A 24,120-nucleotide genomic window follows, 5' to 3' on the forward strand; every position below is an offset into this window, starting at 1 on the left:
TCTGCTTTTACTTGTTTTATTCAACATAGTGCCAGAACTCCTAGCCATAGCAATCGGGAAAGAAGAAATAAAAGACATTTAAGTTAGAAAGAAAGAAGTAAAACTGTCATTATTTGCAGGTGACACGATACTGTACATAGAGAACCCAAAAGATTCCACAAAGAAACTACTAGAACTGATAAATGAATTCAGCAAAGTAGCAAGACACAAAATTAATGTCCAGAAATCATTTACATTTTTATATGCCACTAACAAACAAATAGAAAGGGAAATTAAGGAAAACAATCCTATTCACAATTGCTACAAAAAGAATAAAATACCTAGGAATAAACCTAACTAAGGATGTAAAAGACTTGTACTTGGGAAATTATAAGACACTGAAGAAAGAAATAAAAGATACAAGTAGTGGAAGCACATACCTTGTTCATGGATAAGAAGGATTAACATCATTAAAATGTCCATACTACCCAAAGCAATCTATAGATTCAACACAATTCCTATGAAGACACCAATGATGTATTTCATGGAACTAGAGTAAATATTTCAAAAATTTATATAGAACCACAAAAGGTCACGCACAGCAACAGCGATCCTGAGAAAGAACAAATTTTAAGGAATCAATCTACCTAATATCAAACAGTACTTCTATAAGGCCATAGCAATCAAAATAGCATGGTACTGGCATAAAAACAGACACACAGATCGATGGAAGAGAATAGAGAGCCTAGAAATAAACCCACACCTTTAGTCAATTAATATTTGACAGAGGAAGCAAGCACATACAATAGTCTACAAATAGTTTATTCAATAAATGATGTTGAAAACTGGACAGATAAGGACATATGAATGGCCAATAAAGAAGCTAAACACCACTAATCACAAGAGAAGTGAAAATTAAACCACAGTGAGTTATTACCGCATACCTGTCAGAAGGGATACCATCAATAAATCAACTAACAGGAGTTCCAACCAAGATGTAGGCAGAGTAGATGCAATTTGCTTCCTCAAACAACCAAAAGAAGGAAAACAACCAATTCAAAAACAAAGACCACCTGAAATGCCAGAAAAATCAAACTGTATGGAAGTCCAACAACCAAGGAGTTAAAGAAGAAACATTCATCCAGACTGGTAGGAGGGGCAGAGACAGGAAGCTGGGGTAGAGAGGGTATAGCTGGCTGATGGGGTAGATGAGGTGGCAGCTGGACATTTGCGTGTCGATTACTTGGGAGGAATAACTGGGGAGCAACACAAACCACTCCAACCCAGGGTTCCAGCTCAGGAAACTAAAGTCTCAAAACCTCTTGTGGTAAAAACCTGTGGGGGTTGCAGCAGCGGAAGAAATTCCCAGTTTCATAGGAGAGTTCATTGGAGATGCCCACGGGACCCTAGAGCATATACAAGTCCACCCACCTGGGATTCAGCACCTGAAAGGGCACAATACACTTGTGGGAAGTGAAGGAAAGGGGGGCAAGAGCTGAGCAAGTAAGCAAGAGGCATTGTCCCCTCACTGACCCTTTCCCCACAGACAGTGCCACAATGCAGCAAAATGGGTTGCCCCAACCTGGTGAATACCTGGCTCCGCCCCTTACAACATAACAGATACACTAAGACAAATTAAATTAAATTTAATTTAATTTAATTAAAGAAATTAAATATTGTCCAAATATTGTCCAAATATTGTCCAAATGACAGACCAGATCAAAACTCCAGAAAAAGAACTAAATGATGAGGAGACAGACAACCTATCAGATGCAAAGCTGAAAACACTAATCAGGATGCTCACAGAAATAACTGAGTTTGGTCACAAAATGAAGGAAGAAATGAAGGCTGTACAAAATGAAATAAAAGAAAATATACGGGGAACCAACAGTGAAGGAAAGGAAACCAAGACTTGAATTAACATTGGAACAAATCCAATCAAAACAGAATGAAGAAACAATGATTCAAAAAAATGAAGACAGGCTTAGGAACCCCTGGGAAAACTTTAAGTGCTCCAACATCCAAATCATAGGGGTGCCAGAAAGAAAAGAGGAAGAGCAAGAAATTGGAAACTTATTTGGACAAATGATAAAGGAATGGTCCCCAATCTGGAAAAGGAAATAGATTTCCAGGAAGTCCAGGAAGCTCAGAAAGTCCTAAAGAAGTTAGAACCATGGAAGCACATACCAAGACACATCATAATTACATTAACCAAGATGAAAGATAAGGAGAGAGTCTTAAAAACAGCAAGAGAAAAGGAGACAGTTACCTCCAAAGAAGTTCCCATAAGACTATCAGCTGATTTCTCAAAAGAAACCTTTCAAGCAAGAAGGGCTTGGAAAGAAGTATTCGAAGTCATGAAAGGCAAGAACCTATATCCAAGATGACTCTATCCAGCAAATCTGTCATTTAGAACGGAAGGGTAGATGAGGTCAAGTTAAAAAAGTTCATCATAAACAAGCCCTTATTATATCAAATATTAAAGGGACTTATCTAAGAAAAAGATCAAAAATATAAACAATAAAATGACAAACGCACAATTATCAACAACTGAACCTAAAAAACAAATAAATCAATATAACATACTTAAAAAATATAATAAAATAATAAAACATACCTAAAAAATAAATAAACAAGTGCTGGGGAGGACGTGGAGAAAAGAGGACTCTTTGCACTGATGGCAGGAATGCAGATTGAAGCAGCCACTGTGGAAAGCAGTATGGAGATATCTCAAAAAATTAAAAATGGATATGCTTTCCACTAGTGGAAACCTAGCTTTCTACTTGTAGAACCTAGCTATTCCATTTCTGGGAATATACCCCAAGAAACCCAAAATACAAATTCAAAAGAACATAGGCACCCCTATGTTCATTGCAGTGTTATTTATAATTGCCAAGATATGGAAACAGCCTGTGTGCATCCACCAGTAGGTAAGTGGATAAAACAACAATGGGATATTTATACAATAAAATACTACTTGGCCGTAAAAAAGAAAATTTTACCCTTGCAACTGCATGGATGGACCTGGAGAACATTATGCTAAACAAAATAAGCCAGTCAAAGAACGACAAATACTTTGTGATTTCACTCATATGTGGAATCTAATGAACAAACAACTAATAAGCAAAACAGAGACAGACTCATAGATAGAGAGCAGGAAGACAGCTGTAAGGAAGGGGAGGTTGGGGAGTGGAGAGACTGAACAAAAAGGAAAAAGGACTCTTGGACATGGACAACGGTGTGATGATTGCTATGGGGTGGGAGGGTATAAGGGGACTAAAAAAACAAAAAATCCAGAACGTGTGAACTCCCATCATTCAATTCACCAATGTTAAGGATATTTATGAAATTACAGCCCAGGCTGGTGTAGTTCAGTGGATTGAGCGCAGGCCTGCAAACCTAACAACCATGGTTCGATTCCCAGTCAGGGCACATGCCTGGGTTGCAGGCCAGTTCCCAGCAAGGGATGCACGAGAGGCAACCATACATTGATATTTCTCTCCCTCTCTCCTTCCTTTCCCCTCTAAAGATAAATAAAATCTTTTAAAAAAAAGAAAAAAAAAGAAAAAAAATTACAGTGCAACCTAGAAGATAACTAATTTCTATTCCTAGGTAAACGATATCTTGATATTCTTCTTTCTTGAACCCCCAGACATTTCTATAATTAATTATTTCCAAGATAGCCACTTTTCAGGGGTCATTTTTTATGCTACTTGTATGTAACATTTCCATTTTCTCCAGTGAATTTCAAATGGTCAGTTGTAAATTTCTTAGCTTCCAGCAATCATTTTAGAATCACTTATTTAAAAAGTGTGTGTGTGTGTGTGTATATATATATATATATATATATATATAAATATAAATTTGTATAGCAGAAATGAGAAAGCTATAAAATCAAAAATATTAAATAATGCTATTAAATATATACAAAACTGATAAACCAGCCACATCTGTTTTAGTAGGCCAAAGACTGAACCACTTCTAAGATAGGAGAGTAAAGAACACAATTATTATCTAGATATTTTTCAGTGTTTTGTGCAAGGTTCTACGGCTAATTTGGGTATAGATGGAATCCTAAAGATTAAAGTACTACATGTATACGTATTTTGAATGAGAATTTGAAAACACAGGGCAGAAAGGCAGTACAAGCATGTTTTTCTAGGAAGCAGGATAAAGTAATTAAAGTTCTTTCCAGTCTTCTGAATTCTTAATTTCCTGATAACCTGTAAAACTACTGAAAGACATGGATTGTCAATTTCTGAGAAGCTCTGGCCATAAAAGTGTGATATATTTTGTGACAACAGAGTGAGATTTTGGCTGTATTAAAAGACAAGAAGCAACTTTTACTGAACATCTGATGTAGAAAAAGTTAATAGTATATGTTTATACTAACTTACCTCATTTTGGAAAAAAGAAATATTTGCAAGGATATTTTAGTTTCATGTTTGTAGGGGAAGTTGGTAACTTACCTTCCAGATATAGGCAGCTTCATCACTTGAGCCACTGACCAAAAACTGGTCATCTGGGCTAAGACTGGATTTAATGTAAAAGGTCGAGTTCTGATGTCCATTGAAGATAGCCACTACCAGAGGGGGAGAAAAAAACAGTGTATTGACTATTGAAGCTGATGGTCAAGTTACATTCACCAAATATAAAGGAACTGGACATTGTCAAGAAATAAAGAAAATTCTAGAAAGAAGTTATATTATATTAGATCCAATCTCGTGATCTAAACCCAAATACTTGGTATGTGGCTGACTACAGAAAAGAAAATAGTAAGACATTCTGACTTTGAATAGAGTAGATCTTCAAATATGTGTTGCATGAACAGGTAAATATCAGTAACAAGAGTGAGATTTATGGATAGCTTGTCTGGGATGAGGGAATCTTTTAAACCCAGCACTTAAAATAGGGTGAACAGTAGAAGGAGGTAGTGGGGTAAACTATATGTTCATATATAAAATATTCCAAGTGGGATAGGTTTAGCCTTTAGGTTTAGATTTAGATTTCTCACTATACATGGTTAAAAGGGCAAGTTATCCAATCTAGCATAATGTGCTTGATAGGCTGTTCTATCTTAAGGAGACCAAAATTTGAAGACTCCAGCATCAGAATATTACTAGAAAGTAAAAGAAAAAAATGTTATTGGAGAACTTAAGTGGAGAACTTAAGAATACGTTTATAGGCAGGAAAAAAAAAATGTCACTCCAATCTTCTAACAGAGGGTAAAGAATTATTAAGGGTCTAAATAGCTGTCCATTAGTTGCTCACAGAAATCCCTTCCTTTTGCTAGAATAAAACTGGAAAAAACACTTTCTATTTATAGCTTTTCAAGAAAAATCCTACGTATCAAATACTCTCCACATTAAACACTTTCATTGTGAAGTTAAGCAGGATATGAATCAGTTCAGATACACGTAGTATAGACTCAACTACTATGTTTGGGTCTGTTAGGAAATGCTTTACTGAAAGAGTGTATTATAAACAAACATATTTCCAGAAATTATGGAATGTGTTCATAGTTTGCCAATCAAAAAAATACTGGTATAACTAACAGCCCACACTTGCTTACTTCTTAGTTTTCACTAGAAATTAAGGTTTCTAAATGTTAAAAAATAAAATTAATATATGCAGTTAAAACTACTAAAATAATAAGAGAAACATTCTAGTATGCAAGAAAAATTTGTGTTTTCAGTTGAAAAAAACCCCTAAGAAATGGACATGTATTTTGTTAAGGGAAAATAATTTTGTCCTAAAGAGCAGTTAAAAAAGAGAGAGAGAAAGAATAGGACAAAATCTGAATGTAAAAAAGGAAGTTATAAAAGATTTGTGAAAAAGGAACCTTAAGAAGAGTTTTATGCACGGTCATGCTGGCTAACACTGAGATGAATTTAATCAAGTAGATGAGTTTTAATATCAAAAGTAACCTGATACAAAATTAGGATTTGTTTTTCTCTCTGTTAAAAGAACAAAGTTCAGTTGCCTCTCGCATGCTCCCAGCTGGGACCTGGCCCCCAACCCAGGCATGTGCCCTGACTGGGAATCAAACTAGCAACCCTTCAGTTACCAGGCCAGTATTCAATCCACTGAGCCACAGCAGCCAGGGCAAAAGTTTTATTGCACCTTTGGTCTGATCTTGAAGAAGTGATTCTGAATAGTTTTTCTTTACCTTTGAGTAATCTACCTAAAAAGCAGGAATTTTATGTTTTATCTAAGTAAATGCTTAACATAGGCATTTTAACAGGTCTTTGATTATGAGGGCTAAGTTTTACTTACAAGTACCTAACTTTCTGAATTTGCCTGTAAAATCTTTAACTGTCATCATGCTTAAATGAATAACTAAGCATTATTTCACAGTGACCTATGATGCTATTTGACTATTTTAAAACATTTTGACAGCTCTGACAAACTTCCTATAATCAAATTCTAAATGTAGTCTTTTTGACCTCAACTAACTAATTTTTCAGAGGGTCCTTGAAACATTTAGAAGGATTTGTTCTTTTATAAAAAAGGAGCAATCAGACTAATTAGGCTTATTGTCATGTTACATTACATGGCAAACATTGTCAAATAAGTGACGATAAGCCTTCTTAGGTTATATTACATAGGTGAACGTCACTAACTTTCAGATTATACTATTGAACTGGGTGAGAATTTGTAGAACTCTAATGAAAAAAACTGATGGCTTCATAAAACTGCTACTAAAAAAATCAAGATCAACTGAGCCAGGTGGCTCAGTTGGTTGGAGCACTGTCCTGTACACCAAAAGGTTGTGGGTTTGATCCCTGGTCAGGGTGCATAGGGGTGGCAACAAATCGATGTTTCTCTCTCACAAGAGTACTTCTCTCTCAAATTTATGTCTATGGGTGAGGACTAAAAAAAATAATAGTTGCATAGGATTAAACAAACTAATGAAATGATTATAAATTTTATGACTTTCAGTTTGAAATATTATTGGTTCTTTAATCTTTGTTTTCCAGATATAAGGACATCTTTTCCCCTCCTGAGCTACCAATGACTCAAAGCAATTTGGTAAATTGTACCTTTCTAAGCAGAATTAAAACATTTATTTTTTTTCTTCTTACCTGATCCCTACAGAATTTGGAAACTCTTAGTATGTATTTTTTCCATGCAACACAATTATTTATATAAGTTCACTACGAATCTGTCCTCTCTGTAACAGGATACAGTTGGAAACATTGGTTATATTAGCAGGGATCGAATGGAATGTCATGTTTGACAGAAACATACATAGACTCAGATATGACGGGACAGCTTTAAGGAACTAAGATTGAGTCTATGGAAGCCAATAAAGCCCCCTTGGGGGAAAAAATCAGCCTGGTACCTTGATTACAGGGTTCAGAAGCCTTATCATGTTACTTCCTGGCAGGCACAGGAAACTCAGGATATTTTAGGGAGCTCAGTAAGAGAGGAATGAACCCAAATCTAAAGGTATTACAAGTGAAGTCCAAGAGCAAGCCTTTGGCTTGGCTTAGCTTTGAGAGGCTGTTTAAAGTTGAGTCTGGAGATTCCTTATGAAAAGTTACATAAAGCACATTTAAAAGAGGCTATATGATCGGTTGCTATTCTTGAAGCATTTATGTAACTACTCCGACCAAGTTTATTGAAACCAGACTTATTTTGCAAATAAATTAGTCAAATTTGGTTATCTTTGATTAAAATGAGAGTGATTTATTTCAGAGAAAAAACAATTTGTTTTAATAGAAACTATGAGGCACACACTTACAGATATAAGATTCTAGTTCTACTGTTTTTGAGATTTTGTTTTCCACCTGTAAACTGGACTGGATCCTGAATTCTTGTTTCCTTAAATATTTGGCTATCAACTCAACAAACTAACATTTCCAATTTTTCTCTCACTTTTGACTTGGAATCACTAAGAACTAGAGCTGCACTTTTCCCAAAGCCCCGCAAATTGAAGCTGAATTTGATAAACACATAAGAGAGGTCACCACAATAGTCCAATTTTAGACAACTTTTATGCCTGCTGTTGTGTAAGCCACTCAGAAAGTTTATCTGAACACCTGATGACATCATCAAAGACATCTAAAACTGCAAAAGATGTTTCAACCCTGACATCTAGCAATCTTCTTGACTGACTAGGCTCAGAAACTGGTGTACAATTTGCTCCAACCATTAACCTTTGTTTCTCTTTCGTTTCCAAAGAAATGTCTCTTTATATTAAATGCCTGACTTGCTTACACAATATAGACCTGCTTTGGGAGACCACATGCCTCTCTGCCTCCTGGAACAAATTTAACTGGACTGACCTATTACTGCCAGGACTAAGAGACTGAGTCAATGCAACAGAACATCTACCAACTCAGCTTCTAGACTGTGAACTTTTTAGAGAAGTTTCAAAGGCAGAATTGACTGTGGGGAAGCAAAATTTCCCACCCCAAATATATCTCTTTGGCATAAGTTGATTATTTTTAAGAAACACATGACTTGGGAAGTTTTTCTTGTTACCTCCCCCTTAACTGCCTAAAAGAATTTAGATAAAGGGCCTATTCCCATAACAGAGATATCACCACAGTTATCTATGAAGAATATGGACTAGGAGTGGTGGGGGAACATTAGAGATCAGAGCCTGCCAAATCCTACTTCCTCTCTAAGGCCTAGCAAACATATGTTTACCGAACATTTGCCTTTCTATCTCTAAGTGAATTAATTGCCCTCTGCCCCTCTGAAGTTCCTCCCAAACCACTACCCCCTTCTCCTTAGCTCAGGGTGGCATAAGCTCAACTGCCCAACTTGTCGTAAGTTGAATTTTCTCCTGTTTATCTGAGACATGTCAATTTAATTCTTAGACCAGCCAGAAGAACCTAGAAGGGTAGAGGGAATTTTCTTCCTCCCTGATAAGAAATATCCCCACAAAATAAACAGGTTCCTTTACTCTGAATACAATTCCAAAACTGTAACTGTTCATCTTTCTCAACTCTAAACTATGAATGGAAAACTACAGATCGTATTTCCCACTAAACCTAAAAGCATTTATTGCCCTCTGCTGGTACAAGAAAGACTAGCATAAAGTACACTACTAAAGTTTCAAATCAAGCACAAAATCCTTCTAAAACCTATTTTGGGCTCAATTTTATTTTTCTTTGTTTGGGCTCTTAGAATGCTTCATTAAAGTATTTCATAGCCCTCCTTATGAACATCACTTAGTATAATAAAATACTATAAATTGGAAATATGGAAGATAAAGTACTGAGCCCAGGACCTTTTTGAAGTTTTGAAGAAGACAGCAGTTACCAGATGTGTCACACATACACGTCTGTCTGTCACTCAGTTTTAAAGAAACATTAAATCAATCTATCTATCTATCTATCTATCTATCTATCTATCCATCCATCTATCTATGGGAACCAATTAAATTATTTAAGTTATAAAACCTTTTTTCTTTCCCAATACCCTTGTTCTTGTTTGGATAACACCAGATCTATTTCAGGGCATTGGAAATGCCAATTGTGATATTGCCATAGATACAAAGTCCTAAAAATGGCTTGGGGGCAGTCCTTAGAAACTTTTATAAGAGCCCTGTGAAGTTCTGTACTATTTTGAGATATTTTTCAGCACATCTTACTTTAGCGGAAAATGGGTAGACCTTGGGATTGGTTATAGAATTCAAAGTCTATAGGAAGAACCAGGTTACTAACACGTAGCTTGCTTAAGTAATTAATAATGTTCTTGAAATTATGTAATCCAAATAACCCTCTGAGACTATGCTTGAGAAACTTTGCTTTCTATTTAAAAATGACATTTATCAGCTTCGTTCATCAGATTCTACTTTAATATTTTTGAAGGAAAAAAGGGGTGAGGGTGGGGAAAACATAAAAGAGGCAAAACAACCTCCAACACTGAGAAAGCTGAGGTAGGTAGGAATTACTTGGTGGGCTTAAAAACTTCAGATGCCTAATTTCATAAACAACCTGCAAAAAGAACAAAAGCTGAGCAGAATAGCTTTCTGTCTCACAAAAATTACATAATCAGAACTAATCGAAGACCCTAAAATCTTCATATGTCTTAATAAATTTTGCTTAGAAAAGAACCAACATTAAATTATCTTTAACAGAAAAGTCTGTTCTAGTTTCTGAGTAAGATACGAACCCTGACTATGATCTTACCTGGAGACGTCTTTAATCCAGTCATATTGAACATATAGATGTTGTCATCTGTGCAGTTGGCAAATAAAGTAGAGCCAGTGGAATCCAAGATTAGACTTGAGTATCCTGGAAAAAGGAAACTTTAGTTAGTTAGCATGTTCCGGTGACAGTAAGTAGAAACAGGGTAAAAATGATGAGGCCAAAAGATCATTCCACAAGAAGAATCACCAAAATTCTTCTCCAAAGTATCTACAAACCAAAAACATTCCTCTTTTTATTTTTTGAACTTCAAAAAGATACAACCACATAGTAGAGTTTCTCTAGTTTATGTTACTGAAAACTAGCTTGATATTTTTTATTTTGTTATTATATTTTTAATCCTCACCTAAGGATATGTTTTTGTTCCACTGATTTTAGAGAAAGGGAGGCAAAGGGGGATTGAGGGAGCGAGAGAGAAACAAGGATTGGTTGCTTCCCATATACTCCCTCAACTGGGGTGTGAACCCACAACTAAGATATGTTCCCTGCCCAGGAATCAAACCTGCAACCTTCTGGTGCATGGGATGGTGCTCGAGGCACCCAGCCAGGGCTACTTTTATATTTTAACAAAAAGTTACATCCCCCCAAAATCCTACAAAAAAAGTCCTATAGTCTACAAAAAGGCTTACCTAGTTTTCGAGTGCTGCTACCTGGGTACAGGAAAGACTTGGAGGCTATGGGTTCTTGTCGATATGCAGTATAATTCTTACGTAAGTCCCATACTTTAATTACCCTAAAACCAAGGTAAAGAAATAGTTACTTTGTAGTCCCTTTCCAACCTGACCAGTTTCAACTATATTGAACGTGAAATGACTTTTAATCTAATTCCTCTGGCACATGAATTAGGTACAGTGAGGGTATCTCATTGGGAAACAGACTGAACTGCTTCATACCGTTGTCTCCAATGTCAGGCTTACAATTCTGGCAGAACGGAAACAGATGTGATATGACCCAGTGATGGGTTACCCTGAGTTTACTTCAAGGGAACGGAAAAGGAAAATGAAGGTTGGGTGCTGATAGTCATTGTTTCATTGTTTGCAGGAAAAAAAACCATTTCCTATGCTTTTAATACTCTGTATGTAACCTTTGACAGTATAAGTAACAAGCTGTACGCATGTGGTTGTATTTCTATATGTAACTCCTTTAGTAATCTAAACATTATTTTCTGTAAAATAAAGTATTTTTTCCATTTCATCTATTGGGGGTAACTGTCTTAATCCTCTACATCTAGTTTGGAGGCAACTTGAAAACACAAGTTTGGTGTAACGGGGCAGTATCCCTGGGAACAAACAGAGCAAGCTCTCATAGCCATTTATAAGCACAACTGATAACCTTTAGATAATGTTTCATTTGTGCCTCAGAATTTGGTCCACAGAAGAGTTTTAGTGTCCAGAGACACAATGGAAATCCTACTAAGTCATTATCTTTTTAAACTATGTTTTTTTGAGAGAAGGATGTCTTAAGAGATATAATAAGCAAATAGGGGGACAAAGAAGGGTGCTTAAAAAAGAGTCCCTATACTTAAATAATTTACATTCTAACAAAGTAACCAATCAAGGCACTACAAACCTATCTAGAAGCCAAAAATTCACACAAATAATGGATTGTACATATGTGAATTCAAAGTCATTAGGCCTTACTATCGATCTAGTTAAAGTACTCTTAGAAATGCCAATTACATGCCCTGAATCAGATTCCTTCTTTTAGATTACTAAATCTGAGAAGATAAAATCCAAGATAGTAGAAATTTTATGTCTTAAAATAAGAACCACTGACTAAATTATACTGCATATTATAGGATAAGCAAATTATCCACCCAGCTTCTCCATAATAGGAGCAGCCAACACTGCTTGTATGTGCTAGACAATGTGCTAAGTATGACACGTGCATCATCTCAATTATTTGAGCAAGAGTCCTAACTAGATCTTTTCCAGTGTCATCTGCAGGTCTTCTTCTCAGATGGATATTCCCCATGTTAAAAGCACACACATTCAATTATAATGAGACTAGGGGATTCCCCCTCAGCAGTTCATGAAAGAAATCTTATCAAAAGAACTGAGAATTAGACTCACCCATCCACGGCTCCTGCTGAGACTAATGTATTCTCATCTTGAAAGAGGACCACGGTAACACTCTGCTGGAAATCCTAATAACACAAGGAGGAAAAAGAAAATGAATAAAGCCTGTTTTGGATATAGCAATTTTCACCACCAGGAGTCCAAGATGTTAAATTTTTTTTTTCTCTCCCACACTCTGAGTTAGACTAAATCTTCCCTCTCCAACAATCCTCATTAGTGCTGAGTAAGAAATAATTTTAGCTAGAAAATAACCCAAACATCGTTAAGTTATAGTATACAGTGTTAACACTTTGACATACTAAAAAAACCCAATATTGACTTAACTTGTTTAAACCTACTGGTTCTAAGAATCACACATACTAATAAACTGTGTATCTTTAGGACACTCGTTTAACTTTCCTGTCCCTTATTTCATCTATAAAATGTCACCATCTTTTTAGATGGTGTCTAGGCACAACTTTAAAGAGTGTCTAAAGAATTACCAATGAAAAGGTGATTACAGGGGACTTAGGGACAAGATGGCAGGGGACTTAGTGGGCTAGTTAAACACAGCCCACTTCCTTGCACAACCCCATCAAAATTACAACTAAATTGTAGAATAACCATGACTCACAACCGTCAGAAATCAAGTTGAATGGAAGTCTAACAACTACGGAATTAAAGAAACCACACCTATCCAGACTGGTAGAAGGAATGAAGATGTGGAATGGGCTGGTCCCACACCCATGTGTGGTGGATAAAAATTCGGGTGGGTTATTTCAGGAGCGAGAAGTCCCAGCCCCATATCAGGCCTCTGAGCTCAGGATACCAGTGCCAGGAAGAGAAGACCCCATAACTTCTGGCTGCAAAAACCCGTGGGGACTCAGTAGGTGGAAGAAACTTCTGGAATCCCAAGCAGTAACTCTTCAAGAACCCAAACATGGACTCACCTACTAAGATTCACTCCCTCTGAACTCCAGCACTGGGGTAGCACCTGGACAGGCACCAGTGGCATACAAGGAGAAACTGAAGTGTCTGGCTTCAAGGTGGGACCTGGGGGGGGCGGGGACAGCTTTCTCCCAGACAGAAAGGCAGGCAGAGGCCACTGTCCCTTTTCTGAACCTTCCCCCCAGAGCTGCCAGGTGGGTGCTATATCTGAGACTCCATCAACCTCACTAACACTGTTTGCCCTGCCAGCCTAGACTCACAATTTGGTTTCTCCTGGGACTCTCCAAGCCCAACACAAGTAGCAGCCATCTCAGATTGCTTTATAGCCCAGGCAGGTTGGCCCCTGCAAAACACAGGTTGGGGCTGACATCGGACTGTACTACCCCGGAAACTGCAGAGCCTGTGCACAGTGGACAGCTAAAGACCGTGCCAGAACACCACTACCCTGCCCCTCCAAAACTGATCCTCCACAGAGGGCAGAGAGGTTGGTGGTCAGTGGTCACGGCCAGTCCTTGCAGCTTACTGGCCTGGGTAAATACTTCCCATTGACCTGCCAACAGCAATAAAGGCTCAACTACAAGAGGGTGTACTCAACCCACACAAAGAAGTATACAGCTTGAGTGATAGGAAGGGCTGTGCCACTGGACCCCATCGGACACCTATTAGATTAGGCCTTGCTATCAAGACAGGGAGTCAAATCAGCTCTACCTAATACATAGAAACAAACACAGGGAGGCTTCCAAATTGAGGAGACAAAGAAACATGGCCCAAGTGAAGAGGGTAATGAATTGGGACAACTATAATAGCACAATCAATAAAATATAATAAAAAAGATGATTACATGCTCTAAAAAAATTAAAGATATTAAAAAAAGACTTTACTTCCTAAATGCTGTCAACAAGTTTCCAGGCTCAGAATCTGATTAAGTGTCTGAAATGTTACTCATTTAAGTTCATCTGGCCTCCAAAGACCTCATGCTAACCCTGTCAGTTTCCATTCATGCCTTCGTACTGTTTATGGTGTGCAATTTTAAGCCCTAATGTTTTAGCAATCACACCTCCCCCAAAGTTCAATCCTACAAACCAGGAGTATGAGAAAAATAAACACATTAAGGTAAGAGCAAGGGTGACTTATTTTTAAAGAAAAAGTTGAGCATTGTTTGAACTTTGACTCTCAAGTACTAGAGAGGTGCTATTATGAAAACAACAGGGATTCTTTCCCAGCAGAAACTGCATTATAGTATTGGGTTGACCAAAAATTCTGTTTAGTTTTTTCAGTAAAATAAAAGACACATTTTTTATTTTCACCAATAGCTTTACTGATTTGGGTATTTTGAGTATGTTGGCTATCTCCTACTATTGGCTTCTAGTGAGTAGAGGTCAGGGATGCTGCTAAACATCTTCCAATGCACGATAGCCTTAGAGCAAAGAATTATTTGGCCACAATGGCAATAGTACCAAGAAACTTCATGAACCACTTGACACGTTTCATCAATCATGACACCTTTTCCACACAATGCGCAAATCTTTTTTTGCGTTTCAGTTGCATTTTTACCTTTCCTGAAATCATAAAGCATAATATGCCAAAAAATGTTGTGTATTTTCTTCCATCTTCAATATTAAAAGGGCCACACAAAACTTCACCATTTTGATAAGCTTTTTTAAAAAAAGGCACACTGATAATGACAGCTGCAACAATACAATCTAACAAAATTGTTTTGAATTAAGTTAAAGACATCTAAGCACTACTAAATGAACTTTTTGACCAACCCAGTATTTCCACTTCTTCAAACTACTCCCCCTCTTGTAGTGAATCACACTATACTATAGGTAAGTGCACACATGGAGACTGCACAGGATGAGACTCAAGAAGCTGAATTTTTAGCATGTTCCCTGGCTTCCTCTGTTGCACACAAGGTTCTCAAAACCACTACTGTAGGTACTGAATTAAAATTAAGCAATAAATCCACTAACATTAGAGGAAATGAAGATTCTATCCCATTGTTGATATCCCACACATGTATACAGTTATAAAACCTTACCACGGAAGGAGCAAGTCCTTTTGAATTCTGTTTCTTCTTAGGTTTTGAAGGGGTTTGCTTGTCTAAGGTATTGTGAGCACCACTGATTTGATTCACTTGCCTATAAAATCCATCTGCAAGATATTCCGAGGGAATTTAGTGTTCAGAACTTTATTCCTATGCTAAGTATAACATTTATATATAGAAAATCTCTTTATTAGGTTAGCGAAATTAAAAGCCCACAGTGTTACCACATTGCATCTTTTGTGGTGAGATTATAATGCATAAAAAAGAAATAAACACACAGATGTTTATAGCAGCTTTATTCATCATGGCCCAAACTTGGAAATAACTGCGATGTCCTTTAGTAGGTGAATGTATGGATAAACTTTGATACGTCTAGATAATGATATATTATTCAGTGCTACAAAGAAGTGTGCTACCTAGCCATAAAAAGTTATGGAGGAACCATAAATGCATATTATTAAGAAAATCCAATCGGAAAAGTCTGCTTATTATAATTACATGACTTTCTGGGAAAGGCAAAACCATGGAGACAATAAAAAGATCAGTGGTTGCCAAGGATTAAGAGGAGGGCAGGATTAATAGGTGGAGCACAGAGTATTTTTAAAGCAGTGAAACTATCCCCTATAATACTATACTAGTAGATACATATCATTATACACTCTTTGAAACCAACAGAATATATAATACTAAGAGTGAAACCTAATGTAAGGTACAGATAGACCATGGGTGATAGTGATATATCAATATAGGTTCATTAGGTGTAATGAATGTCCAACTTTGGTGTGAGATATTATTGGTGGGAGAGGCTTCTGAGGATGGGGTACACCAGTATAGAGAGCACGCTCTTATACTTTCTGCTCTATTTTGCTGTGTATCTAAAACTGCTCTAAAAAAAGTATTTAAAAAATAATTTTTTAAATAAGGAAATAAACAGACATGACCACTAGTTTCTGTTTAATGGCATCACTGGGCAAGGTAAGCATAATTATATGTAATCTAATCCAATCCTTCAAAGCCAAAAATATAAATTAAGAGATTATTAATTAATAATTTTAGTCCCATGAATCACTGAAACAGCATTATAGTTCAGAAGACAGTATGAGGTAAATACAGAGGGTAATACTTGGCAGCAATCACTAAAATCATGAGAATTAGAACAAAAGCAGAAACAAAGGATCATGAACAAGTGCCCCCTGGTGGTTATCACACGACATCAATGAACATTTCATTCAAAATAATCAAGGATGGGGACAGACCACATTTATCAAAAATGAAATGGAACTAGACTACCTTTTTTGTTGCACCTGGTGTCCCAGACCATAATGTTGCCATCTCTTCCACCAGTACAGAAGACAGCTGTAGAGAAAGTTAATCAAAAGGTTAACAAAACTTGTCGATGACATACACATTTTAATTTAAGTTTTCTAAATATCTGCTACATGCTAGGTTCTATAACTGGCACTGGAAATTAAAAATTTTAAATATATAGCTAAACAACAAATAAGAGAAAACAAAGTGTGAAGAGGAAGAATTACAAATAACCCGAAACACTTATGTTAAACAAAAACTTTATAAAATAATCATGTAAATTTTCTTAAAACCACATAAAACACTATATAAACACACACACACACACACACACACACACACACACACACACTGATAAACAGCAAAAACAAAAATATGGAGTGCAACTTCCAGCCAAGATGGACACGTAGGTAGATACACCGTGCCTCCCGAACAACCAAAATAAGAACAACAACAATTTAGAAACAAAATAACAACCAAAAGTGAGAGAAAAATTGAACTGTATGGAAGTCCGACAACCAAGGATGTTAAAATAGACACATTCATCCAGATCAGTGGGCGGGTCGGCGGGCAGACCAGCGGAGTCAGGTGGTTGAGTGGAGAGGGGTTGCGGCACAGGAAGCAGTGACACTGGGTGCTCAAGGCACCCTGGGCACGCAAGATGGCACGGGGCAGACCCTGGGTGCCCAGGGGGCAGTTGGCAGACCCCGGGCATGGGGTGACAATAGGCAGAACCTATAAGGCGGCACTGAGAAGTGGGGCACTGTGAGCAAGGTGGCTGGCTGACCAGGCAGCAGCCCCACATTTGTGCATAGGTAACTGGGGAGTGAGACAGTCCGCACAAACCGAGGGTCCTAGTGCCAGGAAATAAAGCCTCAAAACACTGATTGAAAATACCTGTGGGGGTTGAGACACAGGGAGAGACTCCCAGACTCACAGGACAGTTTGTTAGAGAGACCCACAGGGTCCTAGAATGCACACAAGCCCACTCACACGGGAATCAGCACCAGAAAGGCTCAGTTTGCTTGGGGAAAGCAGCAGAAGGGACTGAGGTGCAACAGAGAGGGGAGCAAAGTGCCATTGTTCCCTCTCGGACCCCACCCCCACATATGGCAACACAACCCAGCAACTTCAGTTGCCCTGGTGAACACCTAAGGCTCTGCCCCTCATAAGTAACAGGCGCAAACAAACCAAAACATTATGGCTCCAGCAGAAGAGCTCAAAGCTCCAGAGCCAATACTTCTAAGCAACCAAGAGATAGACAACCTATCGGATGCACAGTTCAAAACCGTGGTGATCAGAATACTCACAGAACTGGTTGATTTTAGTCACAAATTAGATGAAAAAATGAAGGCTACACTAAGTGAAATGAAGGGAAATGCACAGGGAACCAATAGTGATGGGAAGGAAACTGGGACTCAAATCAAGGAAGCGGACCAGAAGGAAGAAACAACCAAACAGAAAAGAATGAAGAAACAAGAATTCAAAAAAATGAGGACAGGCTTAGGAACCTCCAGGACATCTTTAAATGTTCCAACATCTGAATTATAGGGGGTACCAGAAGGGGAAGAAGAATAGCAACAAGTAGAAAACTTATTTGAACAAATAATAAAGGAGAACTTCCCTAATCTGACAAAGGAAATAGACTTCCAGGAAATCCAGGAAGCTCAGGGAGTCCCAAAGAAGTTGGACCCAAAGAGGAACACACCAAGGCACATGATAATTACATTAGCCAAGATAAAAATGAAGGAAAGAATCCTAGAAGCAGCAAGAGATAAGGGGACAGTCACCTACAAAGGAGTGCCCATCAGACTGTCAGCGGATTTCTCAAGAGACCTTACAGGCAAGAAGGGGCTGGAAAGAAGTATTCCAAGTCATGAAAACCAAAGACCCATATCCAAGATTGCTCTATCCAGCAAAGCTTTCATTTAGAATGGAAAGATAGATAAAGTGCTTCTCAGATAAGGTAAAGTTGAAGGAGTTCATCATCACCAAGCCCTTATTTTATGAAATGTTAAAGGAATTTATCTAAGAAAAAGACCAAAACCATGTATAGTAAAAGGACAGCAAACTCACAATTATTAACAACCACACCTAAAATAAAAACAAAGGAAACTACTATAACAGGAATAGAACCACAGAAATGGACATCACATGGAGGGTTAGTAACAGGGGAGTGGGAGAAGGGGGGGGGAGGTACAGAGAATAAGTAGCATAGATGGTAGGCAGAAAATAGACAGGGGGAGGGCAAGAATAGTATGGAAAATGTAAAAGCTAAAGAACTTAAGACACATGGACATGAACTAAAGGGGGGGAATGTGGGTAGGAGAGGGTGTGCAGGGTGGAGGGGAATGAAGGGGAAAATGGGACAACTGTAAAAGCATAATCAATAAAATATATTTAAAAATATGGAGCGCCTACTAAGTGCTATGTAGTATCCTAAGTACTTTATATAAATTATCTCAGTCCTTGTTATCAACCCTATTAGGTGGTTATTATTATCCCCATTTTACAGCTGAGAAAACTAAGGTACAGAGAAGGTAAGTAAACTATAAAGGTGTTCTTCACACTCTGAATCCAGAGCCCATATTCCAAACCTCCAAGTAGTACTGTCTCAGTATAAAAATACAGACCAGATCCATACAAAATCTGTGAAAGGGGTTGCATCTGAGGGTGAAAGACAATGGGATTTGAGAAGAAACAGAACTTCGATTTATCTGCAATGTTCTATTCTTTAAAATTAAACAAGAACCCCCCCCAAAACAAAACAACAACTCTGCTTCCTGTATAAAAGAGTGGACACTTACTAAACCAATCCACATGCACTCGCTTTTTTAAACCCTGGAAAGAAATTAAAAAAAAAAAAAAATCTGAGGGCTCTATAAAGACTGAACAAAAACATGCATTTTTTGGAGGAGAGTCAATAACTAGGCAAGTGATTGGCTTAGGGTAAGTTACTGTTTGTTTATGGTTGTATCTTGAGGGAAGCAAGCCACAGTTGCAAGCAGCTAAAATGCTAATAGGAACACTTGCCATCTTTATATGTCAGAAAAATTAGGAAAACGAGATGTGGGGCAACAAGTGCTGCCAGAGTGACTGGAAACCCTAGAGAAAGCCAGAGAAAGGGAAGCCCTAATTCTGTGTTTAAACTCAGTGCATGTCTCTGGCTGACCCCTGAACCATCTTTGAAGGGGAAAACTAAAGCAGCTTTCAACTAAGACCTAAATTACTGAACAGAATTGAGATTGAACCCACTGCCCTCTTACAGATTTGACAGTCTGCAATTTGAGTCTAACTCAGTTAATTGCTTGTTAAAAACATCAACTCTTTCTAAGCAATATAACAGAATCCAGAGTGCAACATACTATTCGCAGTACCCAGGACATAACCTAAATTACCTGACATATAAAGTCAGGAAAATGAGTCCTTCTCAAGGGAAAAGAAATCAACAGAGGTCAATCTTGAAACAACTCAGATGTTGTTTTATCAGATAAAATTGTAAAGCAAATAGAATTATGTTAAGTGAAGTAAAAGAAATTGACATTCACAATCCATGAAAGATGAGAAATCTCAACAGAGACAAAACTTACACCCCTCCCCCCAAAAAAGGAAAAAGAAATTTTAGAACAAAAACACACAATTTCTGAAATAACAAAATTCACTGGATAGGCTTAAGAGTAGAATGAAAAGAAGAGAGGAAAAGTCAGCGAACTTTAAGATGGAGCAATTGAAATCATTCAATTTGAAGAAGATTATTACATCAAGTAAAAGAAGCCAGTTATAAAAAAACCACATATGTACAGTTTCAATTATATGAATACAGAATAGGCATATTAGAGAGACAGAAAGTAGTTTAGATTGTGCAGGACTAGGAGGCAGGTGGAAGGTACTGCTAAAGGGTTCTGATTTCTTTCTGGGCAGATGAAAGTGTTTTAAACTTAGACTGTGGTGATGATTGTACAACTCTGAAAATAAATAAACACTGAAATGTACACTTCAAATGGGTGAATTTTATGGTATGCTAATTATATCTCAAATTTAAGAATACTGAAGAAATAAAGCCTCTCACATTGATGCTTCTCTAAAATCATAAAAACAAATCCTTCAGTGAGGATTTAAGATAAATAACTAGATAAAAATAAATAAAAAATTCATGCTATCTTTCCTCTTGCAGGTTCCAGTTTCAACAGCAACTATAATACATTAAAGTTGACCCTCCCTTTTTTTGTTCAAACAGCCCAACAACTCAGTTCCTGAGTATTCAATTGAATAAGTGAAACTATTCCTCTTAAAAATAGAGTATCTTTTTGATACTCTAATAAAGGAGGCCTCTATTATTTGGGGATTAAAGTTGGATTAATTCAACCACTTCTTTGAAAAACCCCTTAAAATGTCAGAAATGAAGAACTCATTCTGACACCCCTGCAAAATTTTCTCTAGCTGCTACGGTAGTGGTTCTGTATTATATTAAGTCTTCATTCTGCATTATAATAGTAAAATAAATATAGAAAGATCAATTTTGAGATGAATACATCCTAGGGAATAGGGCCATTTAGAGTAACTACATAGTAAGTTGTTAGGTAGAGAATTACTATCAGGTTTCCCACCCCAGCCTCAAATTCTACTTAAATTTTACAAGTAGGATTAGAGTAACTATTTTACAAGTATAGTTAATCAGTGTCCAATATAGGGTTTAGACTTCAAAGGATACTCAGAGTTGAACACAGGTGTTGTAGCTGTTAATAAATCTTCACATTATCAGTAAGATCATAGAAAAAAATTACCTGAAGATGATTGACTTTCAGGGACAAGCTGGAGATAATGTCCATAAAAAGAAGACTAAAAATCCAACTTAATTTCATTTAGGTTTTCAGTCATATTAGAATCTCAATCATCTATGTAGGTAAAGTAGCAACTTCAATAGGGGGGAAGTTGGAAACAATTGTAGTATCTCAGGACCCCATTGTAAAAGGGGTTAAGGGGATAAAAGAGAATAGGCACAATCCTACCTTTCTCAAACTTAGAAAAGGCAACTGACTTGAGGCTGCATTGATGACCTTTGCATGTTCCAAGCAGCTCACCAGCTTTTACATCCCAAAATTTGGCTGATTGATCACCTGCTGCTGTAACCTATAAAAAACATGTTATTATAATTTAATAAAGCAACCCTTTACCAGCATCTACTCAAATTCTAATAAAATGGAAGTCACTTACAAGTTTAAGTTCACCTGGGACCCAAGCCAGGTCAAAGACAGCATTCCAGTGAGCCATCCATTCTAAATAAAGAAAATGGTGAATGTGAAATGTCTAGACTATGTTGTATGGTAGTCATATCAATAGCAGTTTAAATGCCTTGAAAGTTGTATTGAAAAGATCAGTGGTCAGCACCCTATGGGCCACTGGCCACAGAGTATTACAATAGAGAAGGAAGATTTAAAAAACTAACATTTGATGTCGAATTCCCTTCTGTGAGGTGACTAGTAATACATTCTCTAAAATGGAATTTTTCTGAAACATTTTCCAGTTTCAAAATCTTCATTCTGCTTTAGACCCTCTTTCTGAAGAGAGTCTAAAGTACCTTCGTTGGACATTCAAGGTTCTGCACCTTCATCCCTTATTGCTGTCACTTTGTCCTTTATCTCTCACTGTCAAACCAAACTGGATTACTCCCTATTTCCTTATTATATCTTATTCTTTCTTATCCCTAGGTTTTTAAAAATTATTTTATTGCTGTTCAATTATAGTTATCTGCATTTTCCCCCCACCAGCCCCCCAATCCCCCTCCCTCGGTTTTGTCCTTTATAGTAATTCCTGAAAACCCTTCCCCTCATTACCCCCTTTTGCTAATGCTGCCCCCTCCATCTGAAATGTCCCATACCATCTCCACTGATCTAAATACAATACCACAGTCCAACTCAAATGCCCTACCCTTTAGGGAAAATTTTCCTCCCCTTCTCTAGTACATGAGTGATTTCTCTTGTCTCCTATAGCATTTTCTTTGTATGTTTCTATCATTTACAGTCTTGGTTTTATTTTAGTTATTTCAACAGTTGACTTATAAGTTCCAAATTGTCAGCTTCTTAAGATCAGCAGAACTCTGTTTAATATGTGAAAGATGTTTGGTCAACATAAATATTTTAAAGCAATGCTTTCTCCCAACCACATTAATTGTAAAAGATTTAACCCTTTTAAAAGAACTGTTTTTAATCCTAAAATGTATTTTTCTTAATTTTCAATAAAGTCATTGCCATAGTTAACATTTACTAGGAGAAATAGCCTGGTCCTTAAACAGACTTAATCAGAAGTAAATATAATTCGGAATGTAGTCAAATGATAATTTACTCCATGCTTTACAAATTAAAAATATTGAAACAAACTTTAGACTTACCTTTAACACACTTCTTTCTATAGGTTTGTGACTCTGTGTTATACAATCTAACAAACCCTTCTTCATTGGCAACTGCTAGTATATGTTTCATGTTGGGAGCTAGATAAGAAATAAAGAACAGAATATATATAAAGAATAACATAAACATTTTAAAGCTGATTATAAAGACATATATATCTATACACATGTATATATAAAACGTATATATAATATAGATTAATTAAAAGCTACTAGGTAAACACAAAGACTCTATTTAAAAAGAGGGAAAATGATTCTATCCAAATAGCATGATATGGTAGAGAGGTAATTTAAAGTAAAAATTGCTTAAAATTTGCCACACTAATTTAGTAAATGACTCAAAACCATCAACATTATCTTCAGATATCTCAGCTTCTTATTTAGAGAAGTTGTGAATGAAGAGTGATACTTAAAACATGAGTGGTGCTGGCCAATGGCAAAAGTCATGTGATATAGGCCACCAGCAGGCTGAGTCCATTAATTTAAAATTCCCTTTCACAACCTTTGACTTTTCCTGTTTTAGAATATTAACAGTGGTAACAAGTATTTATATTACTGTTCATTTGTTCCCCAATGCATTACAAAAAGATAGATTCAGATCAAAAGTGGTATCTACTAGGTGAATAGTTTTCATGGTTGGCTGAACCTTTGTTACTTTTTCCCTATCTTAGTTTTATTTTAAGTGCTATAATGGTTCTATGCTTTAGAGGAAATATATAATTATGCATAAAGATTAAGAAAAGTCTATTTCATAAATCAGGACGAACAGTTCTTAGAAAAACTCTACCATCCCTCTTACTTTTTTCTGTGTGAAATAGATCATTTTTGACCAAGCCTTGCTAGACAGCAAATTTTTTAAATTTTATTTTAATTGTTGTTCAAGTACAGTTTTCTGTCTTTTACTCCCATCCCAGCCCACCCCTGCAGCCCTCCCTCCAACCTCCCATTTCCATGCCCCCCCCCCCCCCGTTTTTGTCCATGTGTCCTTTATACTTGTTCCTGTAAACCCTTTCCCCTAAAATTCCCTCCCTTCTCCCCTCCCCACTCTGGTCACTTAGACAGTAATTTTCTTACCAGAAGAGAAGGTACATCCAAAAGGAGGAACTGGAACTCCTGTTTCTCCATAAGAAGTGTGCTCATCATTAGAGTTGCACTGATAACCAGTTAGAAGGGACTGTAGAGGGTATTGTGAAGACCACCCTAAAATAA

The 24,120-nt window shown here is 37.0% G+C and overlaps 1 protein-coding gene across 5 annotated transcripts in view; it reads right to left on the reverse strand.

The window, feature by feature from the left end:
* DTL (denticleless E3 ubiquitin protein ligase homolog) overlaps window positions 1-24,120 on the reverse strand; it is a 108,930-nt gene that overhangs the window by 78,621 nt on the left and 6,189 nt on the right. For all 5 annotated transcript variants that reach the window (XR_005081355.2, XR_008390276.1, XM_037136983.2 and 2 more), the window contains exons 2-11: window positions 23,986-24,111; window positions 22,894-22,992; window positions 21,720-21,781; window positions 21,515-21,635; window positions 16,488-16,553; window positions 15,192-15,304; window positions 12,218-12,291; window positions 10,775-10,878; window positions 10,128-10,232; window positions 4,449-4,561 (exon numbers count right to left, since the gene is read on the reverse strand). Coding sequence is in view for 3 of the 5 variants with exons in the window: in XM_037136983.2 (XP_036992878.2) it covers window positions 4,449-4,561; window positions 10,128-10,232; window positions 10,775-10,878; window positions 12,218-12,291; window positions 15,192-15,304; window positions 16,488-16,553; window positions 21,515-21,635; window positions 21,720-21,781; window positions 22,894-22,992; window positions 23,986-24,111 (983 nt within the window). In the remaining 2 variants the exon portion in view is untranslated. The remainder of the gene's footprint in view (window positions 1-4,448; window positions 4,562-10,127; window positions 10,233-10,774; window positions 10,879-12,217; window positions 12,292-15,191; window positions 15,305-16,487; window positions 16,554-21,514; window positions 21,636-21,719; window positions 21,782-22,893; window positions 22,993-23,985; window positions 24,112-24,120) is intronic.

Source organism: Artibeus jamaicensis, unplaced genomic scaffold (assembly GCF_021234435.1).
Source record: "Artibeus jamaicensis isolate MK-2021 breed Jamaican fruit bat unplaced genomic scaffold, CSHL_Jam_final contig_2170, whole genome shotgun sequence".
NCBI classification, from domain to species: Eukaryota; Metazoa; Chordata; class Mammalia; order Chiroptera; family Phyllostomidae; genus Artibeus; species Artibeus jamaicensis.